Genomic DNA, 14,174 nt, shown 5'->3' with positions numbered 1-14,174 from the left:
GAAAGAAGCCATGTGCCTAACCCTGCCATGGTCCTGACAAAAATGCCCCCTCAGAAGCTCTTATTTGGATCTCAAGAGGAGCCATTTCTGTCTGCTCCAAAACGGTACACTCCCTGTAGAACATGCATTTGTTCTTTACTTATATGTGTTGCTGACATCTTCAAATCTGCTAATGTGTCTTTCTCTCCTAATTATTCCCACTGGTCAGATCTTGCATCATTTTGCATCTCCTCTGCTTTGTCAACATTATTATGTAATCATTTTGTTTCCAAAGTCTTAATATCTGCATTACTGTATTAAATATATACTTCTGACCTATTAATGTGCTTGATTAGTGTCACTTTTGCCACTTTTACTTTTATCATCGGGTGTTGCATGTACCCGTATTCTCTGGGTATAAGGGAATATAATAGCTAACTGTTGAAACTAACTGGATAGCTGATATTGCATAGTGGCCTAAGAGGAGGAACTATGATTGCCTTGATTTAAATCCCAATTTAGCCATTAATTGGGTGACTTGGGTAATTTGTGATTTTCAGCTTTGTGCCTCTGTTTGAAATACAGGGAATGAATAATAATGCTGTCCTACTCTTCAGAGTAGCTGTTAGAATTAATGAGATGATGGAAAGTGTTTTAAACATTTAGGGAAAATGCTATATAAATACCAAGTGGTATTGTTCAAGACGTCTAAATCAATATAACTGCTCTGGAAGAACAGTGAAAGAGAAGCATCTTTGTTGTGTATGATGCCATGGTCATGTTTGATTATGTGTTTTTAAATGAAACCCTGAGTTCTTGCAACACAGAGTAAAGTTTAATTATTTTAAATAAATAAATGTACACCCAAAGTGTAGTGGTCCCACTACCCAGTATAAATCCTGGTGTACATACATTCTTGTATTGATTGGTTTTGTTTGTTTTTCAAACTTTTAAGTGCCTTTGTGTCTATCCGGAATCACTAAAGGTCACTTTCATAAACTGTGACAAAAGATCACTATCTAACTTAATTTTGTTTTGTTCTTATGAAAATGAAAGACAAAATTACTACCTTAAGCATAGTAACCAGTTTTGTTATAATTCGTAGGACTTAACTTCCAAGTAGATTTGCTTAGCTGAGGATCAGGTCACCAATGTACATCATACTGACACTGCTAGCCAGCACTTATTCAAATGTGTGGAATTGCTAAAACAAGCCAAAAATATTTGAAAACACACGTTTTTATATATCTGGGGGTTTTGTACCAAATTTAATGGGTATATCTATAATTTTATCATTTTTATATTGAAGATCTGTGGTTCATTTTATTTCAGAGACACATACCAGAAAGTATATATTAATTCCTGTTTAGATTTTGATATGTTTATTTACTGTTCAGATATGCTTTTTAAAATGGTAATTGTTTGTTTAAACTATCCTCCTTATTTTTACCAATATTATTTTAGCATTGAAGATAAAGTTGATTAAGCTTGCATTATATTGCATTTTGCTTTCCTGCTAGAACATGACTGAGGGGATAATTATTAGATATCTACCAGTAGCAGTCAGTGGGGTGCTGAAGGTAGGGTGGCATTGTACAGCTGGCTTTTGAATGGCAATTGTTGCTACCACTTACCGAGAGGGGAAGGGCAAGGCGTAGGGAGCACAGTATCATGCAGAAATGGTGGCAGGTTGGCTCTGCCGTGCCCCTGCTCCTCAGTAAGTGGAGCAACACTTGCAGTTCGAAAGCCAGCTGCTCAACGCCATCCTGCCTATGCTGCCCTGTCGACCACTATAGAAATATTATATATCATTGTTACAGAAAGAGAAATAAATGATAAACTGCTGATATTAGGATATGGCTTTCTTTATGGAAAATCTTGCACTTGTGTTATAGTGGATCTGTTAAGTCATTATAATTTTATAAATCATAATCATATCTATAACTTGTAATCAAGACAAGCCTTGCTAAGAAAATATAATCAGCATTATGATGCTGTGTGAATAGCAACTTAATTTTGGTTACTGAAAACAATTAATGTTCAGATGGTAAAAAAAAGAACTTCGCAAGCTGATTTTAGAAATGCATTTTTACAAATCTCTGTGCGCCATATGCTTCAATAATATAACCCTTTTCTGAAGGAGGCTGGTCTGGGAAACTAAAACAGTTAAATAAAACAAAATCTATGGCTTCAAAGTATAGGAGTGTAACTTAGTAAATACTCAGACAGGGCTTAACCAGGCACAATTTTCCAAAATTTACTTCCCAGTGGCAAGTGGAAAATGTTGTTTTTCAAACATGGTAAGCATAAAATATATGCTAATATGTTTTATCTTTTAATTCAGCATTTTCTTCACAGTCTCCTACCAAAAATCATCACATGTCATCTACAAGTGAGGCTGTTCCGCCTCCAACTCTAACACAAAACCAAGCATTTTCTCTCCCCCCTGGGCATGCTGTCTGCTGTTTTATGGATGGTGGAGTGGGACTTTATGACACGGGGGCCAAGAAATGGGATTTCCTTAGGGATCTGGTATGTTTGCTCTCCTTTCTAGTCTTGTAACTAAGGGTCAGTTAAGGTATTTAAAATCTTGTTCAAGTGATGTGACCCGACTTGTTCTGGGCTGCAGTCATATGGAGAATGTTATATGTGACTGGAACTATCCATGGATACAAAAGCTGTTCCCAGGTGTAGTTTCCACGTTCAAGGTTTTCTACCAACAAAAACCATGAGTATTGGAAACACCCTGGTAGATATTGCTGTGTCCCTGATGTAGGACATGTGTTAGGTTCTCCAACTGCACTCATCCCTGGAGATTGAAGAGAACCTTGTGGAGAAGAATTTTTTGAACATGTGAAGTAGTCTTAACATAATTAATTAGTTTTTGTGTTTATAATCATATTGTTTGTTTCCTTCTTCTTTCAAGCGACTTGGAAACCTACAGTAAAAGTGTCATCCAAAAGCTGCTCACTGGATTGTGTGGAGGTGCCATGCTAGCTTCCCAGCAGATGAGTCACTGTTGTTTACCGAGAGGTGGAGAGGGGCTGACAGAAGTGCAGGATCGGCTGTGTGTGTTTGTACCTTTCTGACTTCCCCGCTGCTTTGCCCTTCTTCCTCCCAGTAAGCAAGAGTGACCCATCTGCTGGGAGGCTAGCATAGCCCAGTCCAGTGAGCCACTTTTTATTGGTGTCATCCAATAAGATGTAAAAGAGCTCTTATAATGGGACTTACCTCTGTTGTTCTAGGGTCATGTTGAAACCATCTTTGATTGTAAATTCAAACCTGATAATCCTGACCTTCTAGCTACAGCATCCTTTGATGGAACAATAAAGGTGTGGGATATAAATACTTTAACAGCTGTCTACACTTCTCCTGGTAATGAGGGGGTCATATATTCCCTTTCATGGGCTCCAGGTGAGAATATTTTACTTTAATAACATATAGTATCATATAGAAAATAGAACTCAATTTCCATTTAAGTAATAAATATCCATAGTTGTGTATATTTGGTAACTTTGTGCAAGCACAGAAATAACACTTAGCTTAGATCCAAAGGATCGTAAGTGCTGTTTGGCTCACAGAATAGGGCTTGTTTGCTGCAGCCCTCTGTGGGCAGTCTCCTCAAACAGCCTTTGATGTGGCAGGAGACTTGCAAATGGCTTGGGGAAGCAATTTGGTGGAAATCCAGAATCTTGATCCAAGTGAGAATGTGGCTTTGTGTTTGTTTGTTTATTTGAAAGCAGCTTTCAAGCCTTTGTGATTGCAAACTAGGTTTAAAAGCATGTGGGCAGTGCCTGGTGAACTCTAGGAAGCTCAAAGGGGTTACTGAACATTATTTCTCATCGGGATAAGGCTTTAATGCTCCATATAATTTCTTTCCCCTTCCCATGACTAGTAGAAACATAATAAAATGCTCAATAGTAAAACCTTTAAGACAACAATATGATACAAAATAAGAGAAATTATGTAGATGTGCATAATTTCCATAATTCATACATGAGGTTTTTGGTTACCTCCTAGAATTTAGATTTTCTTTTAAGTGCAACATATACACAATGCTATATATATAACTTGAGTGGAAAAAATTGTACAGAAAGAGAGAAATTGGTCAGAAATGTGTCTTAATCAGTCAGAAATTGGCTTAGCTGGGCCAGTCTGTAAAGGCAAAGATCAAAAAAGTAAGCCTTGTCAATAGTAATCACCACCAACAGGTCATGTGGTAGCTAATTGAAGGTACCATGCAATCTCATTCTAAATGAGGAAACATATGTGGCATGTTCTGTGAAGGGAAAACAAGGTAGATGCACGTAGGGGGGAAATGGAGAAAAACAGAACCTTCTGGCAAATGGTAGTGAATAAGCAAAAATGGTTTGCGATGCTGGTAACATTAATGGTAGAGCTGAAACTAAATATTTGGTAAACAGAAGACCAGTGAAAATAAGTAGAACTTTGTGGACGCTTTTCTGGAAGGATATGAAAAGAAGTCTTTGTTAGAGTCCAAGAGAGCACAGTTCAGGAAAATCTGCTTCATTATGTTGCTTGTTCTGAGTCTTTAGTAAGGAAAAGAAAGGATAAATATGAATATAATTAATCTATCTATTCATTCAAACATTTCCTAAAGGAGACTTGAACTGCATAGCTGGTGCAACGTCAAGAAATGGTGGCTTCATCTGGGATGTCCCACGGGGCAAAATGATAACCCGTTTTAATGAGGTAATATGTGTTCAGTTTTAAGTTCTTATAAATGAGGCTATAGCTCCCACTAATGCTTGTTTAAGGAAATGTCCCAGTAACCTGATCCTAAGAGCAGTAAAACACTCACTGCAAAATTATAACAAAAAAAACTAGGACAAAAGTAAGTTACTTTTCTGTGAAAGATTTAATCAATGGTGAACACACACACACAATTTGTTGGAGAACACTGCAAAATTGGAGAAAAGTGTCTACCTATTGATTAAAAAAAATAGAACCAAATCACAGCTTCCACTTGGAAAATGGACAGGCGGTAGAAAAAGTAAGGAGAGCAAGATTAGTTGGTTTCTCTTCACGCACCCCTTTATCTGGGAAGATTTACATCCCCCCAAAAGCACTACTTTTTAGTTAAAACATATTACATATTCTCTGCATCCTCAGTTAAAAACTAACGCTTTGCATGTACAAGCTGTGGTAGTCTTTGGAAGTCTTACTTAAACATTTCATTAAAAGGAGTGAGATGTATGACTAAGTAAGGGCATATAGAACCGGTGCTGGGATCAAACTAAATGTGGTGCTAATTGCATAAATATATGCACATTTTTTGTGATGTAAATAGCAGCCATAAAAAAGCCTGAACGTTCTGGGACCATAGCGGTGGAAATTTAAAACTCTGTGTTTCTGCCCTGGTCCCAGCAAAAATAATCTCTCACAAGCTGCTGTTTGGACTTCAAGGGAACCTTGTATTGGAGGAAGAAAACTTAACTTTCCATCCCCAGCTTCCAATCCCTTCTCTTCTCAGGCTTCTACCCTAGAAGCTATTTACGTAACAAAAACACAGAAGTTAATTACATTCACATAATTCATGTTGCATCTAGTTTGACTCATAGTCTGGAATTCAGAAAAGCACTAGCTTACATTTTGAATGTGCATCCTTGAGTTTCCATTTTAAAAAGTGCCATTTTAGAATTCATAAACTACTTTAATCTTTGGAACTTCAAAGAGTTTACACTACTGTAAAATGCTCTAAATATTTAGTTTAGTAACTGCAATTAGTTCAGAATTTGGCAGCCCACTTATTAGTAAAAATGATTCAATGAAAGCATATAAAACTAGTGTTAAAAGAACTACATTGATTATATGTTTATTTCAAGGCACAATTCAAAATTGTGGTTTTGATTTCTGGTAGGTTATTTTAAGGAGCTTTAGAGGAAGCCTTGCTCCTGTTGCCTCACTGCTGGAGTTAAATTAGAGAGGAAAAGGTGCAAGACCTTCTCTGTAGTTCTCAGATAATCCATTCTGTTGCAGCTTTCAGAAACACTGCAAAGCTTTTTCTTATTATAGCGTGCCTTCTTGGGCTTGTGAAATCCTTCTTAAATTGCTGTATTGGCTGTTTTCAGTGTTTAGTTCTTATTATGCTGTTTTTGTTACTAGGTTGATGAATGTTAATGTATTTTGATGTTCATTTTCTCTGAGGCATCTTTGGAGGTGTGTGTTGGGGTAAAATAATGTTAGAATTGATCATAATTTTAAAGGAAACTCTTAAATCAGGGATGGGCTAATCTGTGCCCCTCCAGAAGTTAACTTGTTGGGCTCCATCAGCGCATGTCAGTGTCAGGATGATGGGAGTTGTAGCTCTGTAACAATTGAAGGGCCACAGGTTAGCTACCATGTTTTAAGGGATTCCACATGTTTTTCTCTGTAGCTTACTACCAATTGTAACTTAATATCAACAACCACTTTGGGGAACTGCTACAAGTTGTAGCTATTCAGCTTTGTTTGTTACAATTCTCCAGTCTTTGCCTCAGTTCTGTGCTACCTTAAGCAGAAGTTACTGGAATCTGTTAGCTTTCCGGATTCCTTATCTTCCTAAGGACAATAAAAATATATTATATCAGATATACTATATTCTGTCATTTCAAAATGCCTTGAGGGAGGGTGATATGTATGCATATCAAAGGCTGGTATAAAAATGTGGATTAATCTTGCTTGGAAGAGGGGAAAGTCATAGAAAAGTATATAAAGAAAAAAAGGGGTGAATTATTTCTTACTGATAAGCATTTTACATTTTTTGAAGCATGGAAAGAATGGAATCTTCTGCATTGCATGGAGTCATAAAGATTCCAAAAGGATAGCAACCTGCAGTGGTGATGGATTCTGGTGAGTGTCATTTTGAAGGCAACTCTGTCAAAATTCATATGACAAATAGCAAAGTATTCTTTTATTTGATTACTTGGCAAATGTGAACTTGATCATATCTATTGATATGAGGTTGTGTGTTCCAGTACTGCGATTTCAGTCACTTGTCATATGATTTCTTAACAAAAAATAGTGATTGAAGCTGAAAAGCCCAACTCTAAATTGGGTTTCTATGCTTTGAGCTGCAAAAAGGTTTATGTAAGCAGGCACAATTATCTCTAGTCTTCGCACTGTAATCCCCCAGAACTAAAATTGGTCTGATCATAGTGCAACAATTGGAGAAAAGCCTTCGCTTGTCCTTTAAAATGCAGCAGACATGGGGTTATCTCCAGTGTTAGTGCTTTGGGATCTTACCATTGCTCTTTGATGGAAAAGGCAGCAGCAGAGGCTTAAATGCACTCTTAGCACTTAATGCTTAGATCAGAGAGAGCTGATCACTGCGCCTAATATATGATGTAAGGAGGGTATGGTTTGCCCAAAATGGCCTCACAGGCCATATTCAGAGATCTGGCAGGTCAAATTAGGCCTGTGAGCTGGAGGTTCTCTGCAACCACCCACATTATGATGTTAGTATTCATATTTTACTCAGTTTTCTGGCAAAGTGGACATTGATAGTAGGTGCTGACACAGAATTCCATGTTGCAACAAATGCCAAAGATGTGAGGTTTTTTATTTAATGTGGAGTTTTTTCATACATTCGTAGTTCCCTGATGAAGAGCCATACAGGCTTGAAACATGTTGGATAACTGTGAAGGATTATTATTTTTGTGTGTGTAGTTGCTGGTGTGACTCCCTGTCTGTTCTTTAATTTTCCAAAGAGCCACAGCAATTAAATAAAATCATGTAAATACCTCTGGTGTAAAAGAAAAAAAAATTACGAACCTCTTATTTATGTTTCCATATTGCAATCATTCAGCATTATTCGGACCATTGATGGCAAAATTCTCCACAAGTACAAACATCCACTTGCAGTTTTTGGCTGTGACTGGAGTCAAAACAACAAGTGAGTAACTTTTCTATAAGCTTCTTCATATAATTAACTTCATTGTCTCAAAGACACAAAGAATAATAAATGTTAAATCAACCTTTAACTTTCCCTTCCCTTCTCATTTTGCATTGTCTTTGTATCAGTCCTCCTTCCCAATTGTAGTGGAGGGATGGCAATTATGACTGAGAGTGCAGTGATGGGGAAGAGAGTAGTCTCGGAGTTGGTGTTGGAGTCCCCTCGGCTTGTGGTATTGGGTGACTTCAACATCCATGCTGAGACTGCTCTGTTGGGAGTGGCTCAGGACTTCATGGCCTCCATGACAACCATGGGTCTGTCCCAAGTAATATCTGGCCCCACTCATGTTGCTGGTCACACCCTCGACCTTGTTTTCTGTGTTGGTCGGGATGACAGTGACCTTGGTGTGGAGGAACTTGCGGTGGTTCCGTTGTCATGGACAGATCACTACCTAGTTGGGTTTAGACTCACTGGGACTCAGAGCCTCTGCAGGGGTGGGGGACCGATTAGAATGGTCCGTCCCAAGAGGCTGATGGATCCTGATGGTTTCCTGATGGCTCTTGGAGATTTTCCTGTCGCCTTGGCAGGCGATCCTGTCGAAGCCCTGGTTGATCTCTGGAATAGAGAAATGGCCAGGGCGGTGGACACGATCGCTCCGGAGTGTCCCCTCTTTCGGAGTGGAGCCAGACTGGCTCCATGGTTTTCCAAGGAGCTGGTGGTGATGAAGCATGCCAGACGGGGACTAGAGCGACGTTGGCGGAAAACTTGGAGCGAATCTGACCGATCTCGGACTAGAGCCTATTCGAAAGTCTACTCCGAGGCAGTACAGGCTAAGAAGAAATCTTTCTTCTCGGCCTCCATTGCATCTGCCGGGAGCCGTCCAGCGGAACTGTTTCGAGTGGTTAGGGGGCTTTTAAGTACCAGCCCCCGTGAGGGTAATTCTGACCACTCAGCAGACCGCTGCCAAGAATTTGCACGGCACTTTGCGGACAAAGTCGCTCAGATTCGCTGTGACTTGGATGCTAAAATTGATACAATCTCTGAGGATGTAACTTTGGCGCCTGTTTGTCCAATTAAAATGGATTCTTTTCAACTTGTCCTGCCCGAGGATGTGGACAAGATCCTTGGAGCGGCGCGTGCCACCACGTGTGTACTGGACCCTTGCCCTTCCTGGCTCATTAGAAGTACCAGAGGGGGACTGGTCGATTGGGTCAGGGGAGTAGTTAATGCCTCTCTACAACAAGGCAGAATTCCATCATGCTTAAAGGAGGCAGTTATAAGACCACTGCTGAAAAATCCCTCCCTTGACCCCTCTTTATTGGGTAATTACCGGCCAGTCTCCAATATTCCATTTCTAAGCAAGATAATAGAACGTGTGGTGGTCGCCCAACTCCAGAGATTCCTGGATGATACGGATTATCTGGATCCATTTCAATCTGGTTTCAGGCCTGGCTATGGGACAGAGACGGCTTTGGTCGCCTTGGTGGATGACCTACGCAGAGAACTAGACAGGTGGATTGTGTCTCTGCTGGTTCTACTGGACCTCTCAGCGGCTTTCGATACCATCGATCATAGTATACTTCTGGGCCGCCTTGCCGAGATGGGACTTGGGGGCACCGTGTTACAGTGGCTCCGATCCTTCCTGGAGGATCGAACCCAGAAGGTGGTACTGGGGGACTCCTGCTCGACCCCTTGGCCATTGACCTATGGGGTCCCTCAGGGTTCTGTTTTGTCCCCCATGTTATTTAACATCTACATGAAACCGCTGGGAGAGGTTGTCCGGGGTTTTGGGGTTTGGTGCCATCAGTATGCTGACGACACTCAACTCTATTTCTCTTTTCCACCTGAAGCCAAGGAAGCCGTACAGACCCTAAACCAGTGTCTGGCATCAGTGATGGACTGGATGAGGGCAAACAAGCTGAGATTAAATCCTGACAAAACAGAGGTACTCCTGGTCAGTTGGAGGGCAGATCAGGGAATAGGGGTTCAACTGATGCTGGATGGGGTCGCACTCCCCCTGAAGTCTCAGGTTCGCAGTTTGGGTGTACTCCCAGACTCAGCTTTGAATTTGGAGGCCCAGATTACTGCTGTATCCAGGAGTGCATTTGCCCAATTAAAACGGGTACGCCAGCTGCGCCCGTTCCTGGATCTGCCTGATCTGACCAGGGTGATGCATGCCTTGGTCACATCCCGCTTAGACTATTGTAACGCGCTCTATGTGGGGCTGCCTTTGAAGACTGTTCAGAAACCTAAATTGGTACAAAGAGCTGCAGCCAGAGTGCTAACTGGGGCTGGTTACAGGGACCATACAACCCCCCTGTTACAACAGCTCCACTGGCTGCCAATTTGTTTCCGGTCACAATTCAAAGTGCTGGTTTTGACCTACAAAGCCCTATACGGCTCAGGTCCAGACTATTTGACAGATCGTATCTCCCTACATGAACCTGTCCAGGATCTGAGATCTTCAGGTGAGGCCCTTCTTGTGTTCCCTACACCTTCGCAAGCATATATGATGCGGACACGAGATAGGGCCTTTTCTGTGGCCGCCCCTAGGTTGTGGAACTCCCGAGTGAGATACGATCAGCTCCCTCCTTGCCGTCTTTCCGGCGACAAGTAAAAACTGTTCTGTTTCAGCGGGCATTTGGGATAGAGAATGACTAGGATTAATTATGTCTTTTAGGCTTGGTGATCATATTATATGATTTTATTATTTTAAATTGTTCGTTGCTTTTAACATATTTATAGTTTTAAATCTTCTCATAGTTTAATTCTTTTTAATAATATATTTTGTATGTTTTAATGATGTTGTTTTTAGCTGTAAGCCGCTCTGAATTCCAATCGGAGAAGGGCGGGGTATAAATAAAGTTTTTATTATTATTATTATTATTATTATTATTATTTAACTCTTTATACACACACACAGGTCCCTATTAAAATATGTCCCCCTCTAACATGGGGAAAGGGGGACTGCCCACTTGCTACAGAGTATTAAAGGTCTGGAATCAGAGTTGCTCTTCCACTTTCAGCTTAAAGCAGAACAGTAATGACTGGCTGCTGCTAAATCATCCATGCCTGGAAGCACCCTCTGAGCTCTGGGGGAAAAAACTGAAGCTGAATAGGGAAAACATGAGAGGGGATTATTTGGTTTACAACATCATACAAAGACGCCATAAAAAGTGAGTGAACAACAAAATGGACCCAGTTTGGTTAATGCTTGATAAGCATCTAAATTTTTATTCTTATTCACATATGGAATTAACTCTGAAGTAATCTGGTGTTATAAACTGGAAGATGTTGGGAGAGGTATTTTGGAAAAGTTGGCTGAACTGTTGGTTAGTATTGTTATCTCACTTAATTATGACACCTTTAAACCAAAAGTGATCTGCAAACCAAATTTAATCTCTACCCCATGACTACCTGATATACCCCATGATATTTGATCATTTCTGTGATGTTAGGGGAGGTTTTCCCAGTTTAACACTGATTGTTAGTAATAATAGAGATGGAACTAATTTGAGAACAAATAACCAGATGATGATTGCTCCCATTAGCTGCCTAAAATGAAAATGTAACACAGGCCGGTTTTCAAAATGTCCACTTATATTTGTTAGTAAACAGTAACATTCTAGTGCAGCCTTTCCCAATTAGTGGGCCACCAGATGTTGTTGGACCACAATTCCCATCTTTCCTGACCATTGGCAATGCTGGCTGAGGCTGATGGGAGTTGTGGTCCAACAACATCTGGTGGCCCTCTAGTTGGGAAAGGCTGTTCTAGTGCTTTCTGTAGCTGATGACTGTACTCTATTTTGCAGAGATATGATAGCCACTGGATGTGAAGATAAAAATGTCCGTGTCTATTACCTAGCAACTAGCTCTGATCAGCCACTAAAAGTATTCAGTGGGCATACTGCAAAAGTGTTTCATGTAAGATGGTCTCCTCTGAGGGAAGGAATCCTCTGCAGTGGTTCTGATGATGGGTGAGTATATTTAGGCTGAAATTGTGGTGGGATTAGCAGTACAAAAATTGTTATTCATAACTATTAAAGTCAACAGATGGTTCGTGTTTGATTAAATAGAGTATGGATTGTACTTGGTGCTTATACTGTTAGGTTTATGTATAACATCTGGCTGATGTCAAAACTACAGGGTGATAGCTGTGGAAGATATGTCCAGACTGGAACAGAACTGCTTTGAATGACACTGTGCCAGTGGATTGTCCTATTTTGAGAGGGCCTCTGTAGCTTAATGAGTCCAGTGTTCCAGTCCTGACTTAGTTGGACACTGAACCCAACAGCTTAGTGATTGGTGCCTACCGTTTTGGTTGCTATTGGAAAGAAGTGTATTCATGCTTAAAGGGATGTATTTATTATCTGAATCTATCTCTGCCCAACATCCATCTGGTCTCATAGGATATTAACTCTGGTTTGCCTGGCAGTGGCTGTGTTGCCTTCCTTCTTTCTGCAGTGAACCATGTTCTAGTTACTTAAGAGGCAGGCAAGGAAGCAACCTTCTGTCAAAACTGAAGGAAAATTTGAGGTGTTCCTCTTAATTGTGTGAAGATGAGGGCAGGGACAAAGCTGAGCATTGTTGAGGGCATTGCAGTAATTTGGCAGAAGTCTAGATTATCTGTGAGTAGCTAGAAGAAAAGTAGAGAAATCAAAATGGGGAACTGCGCTTTCACAGGTTAAGTATAGATTTTTTAAAATTGGTTTTAAAATGCATTGCATGTTGTCCAAAGTGCAATCTACATGAACAGTACTTCAGAAGGGGTTGTGATATGCACTTCTGATGTAGTTGTGATATAACAGATCTGTATCACAGTTAACCAGCCAAATTAGGGTACATATAAAAAGTGTCCCATCTTCATTGCTTTGATTTAATTTTAAATTGTTTAGAGCTGTGAACATGTTCATCATCTAAGGCAGGTTACAAGAGTGTTTGGATACAATTCTGTACATACCTACTAGGGAGTAAGTCCCATTGAAATCGGAGGGACTTATTTCCAAGTAAACATGCACAGGATTGTACTGCACAAATTCTAGTACCCTGGCCCCCCCAAAAAAGTTGAGGAGAAAAATCTGTTTTGAAGGTGGTGGGAAGGTTGAAAAAGGAAATACTATGAAGTAGAAAGCTTTGCATGCAGTTGTGGTAGTGATACAACTGTGTATAAGTAGCAGCAAGAGAAAAACATGGCAGTCTACTCCATGCTCATCGATAAAATGAACATAACAAATATATTTCCTTTGAAGTTAGTCAGGAATTATTGTGAGAGTTTACTGTGTTGGGGCAACTTTTCATATAGGTTATGTCCCATTCATTTCATATGTGCTATTAGTAAGGGAATATACATTTAACTGAGTGCTATGCTGTGAGTAATTCTTTTGGATGTTTTTCTGATGTTATCTGGATTTTTTAAAAAAGTTTCATCTAGAGATAGATGGCCAAGTGTTGAAATACAATTCTTTCACTTTTTTCTTAACAGCACTGTTCGAATATGGGATTATACACAAGATGCTTGTATAAATGTTCTTAATGGACATACAGCACCAGTACGGGGATTGCTGTGGAATACAGAAATACCTTACTTACTGATATCAGGCAGCTGGGATTATACAATTAAAGTATGGGATACAAGAGATGGAACCTGTCTGGATACAGTGTATGATCATGGTGCAGATGTCTACGGTAGTATATGTTGGATATTAATATGCTTTCAGTAGATTTTATATACTTTTCATAATTTTTCATTCATTATTTTAAAGCAAATGTATTAACATGTTTTTCTTTTAGGATTAACATGTCATCCTAGTCGTCCCTTCACTATGGCCTCTTGTTCTCGAGATTCTACTGTGAGACTTTGGTCTTTAACACCTCTAATAAATCCCCTCCAAATAAATATCTTGGCAGATAGATCATGGGATGAGATTATCGGAAACACTGGTGGGTAATTATGCACATATACATGTGTGTGTGTGTACATATGAGTTGACATTAGGGATAGGCAAAATTGTCCCTTTGTTTCCACAGTTTACCACTCATTTTCTCTGTGCTCTTGTATATTCATGGGAGGTCTGTGGAGTGTCTTAGATAATGCTTGCTGTTCCAAACAACTTTTTTGCATATAAGAGTCTTATGTGTCCACCCACCCATCCCCTGCCAAAACAGCAATTGTGAAAAACGTATGTGTATTATAGGAGCAGGTTATTTCACGCATGTTGACAATTTTACATGTGCAAATACAATATTTTTGATACACTACAGTTCTAGATACACTAGTTTCCATGCCATTTTACTTCCTTGC

The 14,174-nt window shown here is 39.8% G+C and overlaps 1 protein-coding gene across 10 annotated transcripts in view; it reads left to right on the top strand.

Moving 5' to 3' along the window:
• The window catches only part of WDR17 (WD repeat domain 17), a 114,318-nt gene that overhangs the window by 56,036 nt on the left and 44,108 nt on the right, over window positions 1–14,174 (top strand). For 9 of the 10 annotated variants that reach the window (XM_061583655.1, XM_061583651.1, XM_061583656.1 and 6 more), the window contains 9 exons: window positions 2,324–2,511; window positions 3,225–3,393; window positions 4,601–4,692; window positions 6,749–6,831; window positions 7,787–7,873; window positions 10,900–11,049; window positions 11,686–11,850; window positions 13,356–13,558; window positions 13,664–13,813. In XM_061583655.1, coding sequence (XP_061439639.1) covers window positions 2,324–2,511; window positions 3,225–3,393; window positions 4,601–4,692; window positions 6,749–6,831; window positions 7,787–7,873; window positions 10,900–11,049; window positions 11,686–11,850; window positions 13,356–13,558; window positions 13,664–13,813 — 1,287 coding nt within the window. The remainder of the gene's footprint in view (window positions 1–2,323; window positions 2,512–3,224; window positions 3,394–4,600; window positions 4,693–6,748; window positions 6,832–7,786; window positions 7,874–10,899; window positions 11,050–11,685; window positions 11,851–13,355; window positions 13,559–13,663; window positions 13,814–14,174) is intronic. The other variant, XM_061583657.1, reaches the window with a different exon arrangement.

The sequence above is a fragment of the Rhineura floridana genome, chromosome 9 (assembly GCF_030035675.1).
Source record: "Rhineura floridana isolate rRhiFlo1 chromosome 9, rRhiFlo1.hap2, whole genome shotgun sequence".
Classification (NCBI taxonomy): Eukaryota; Metazoa; Chordata; class Lepidosauria; order Squamata; family Rhineuridae; genus Rhineura; species Rhineura floridana.
Note: the sequence above shows the minus strand (reverse complement) of the source record. Positions and strands in the feature narration are given on the sequence as shown.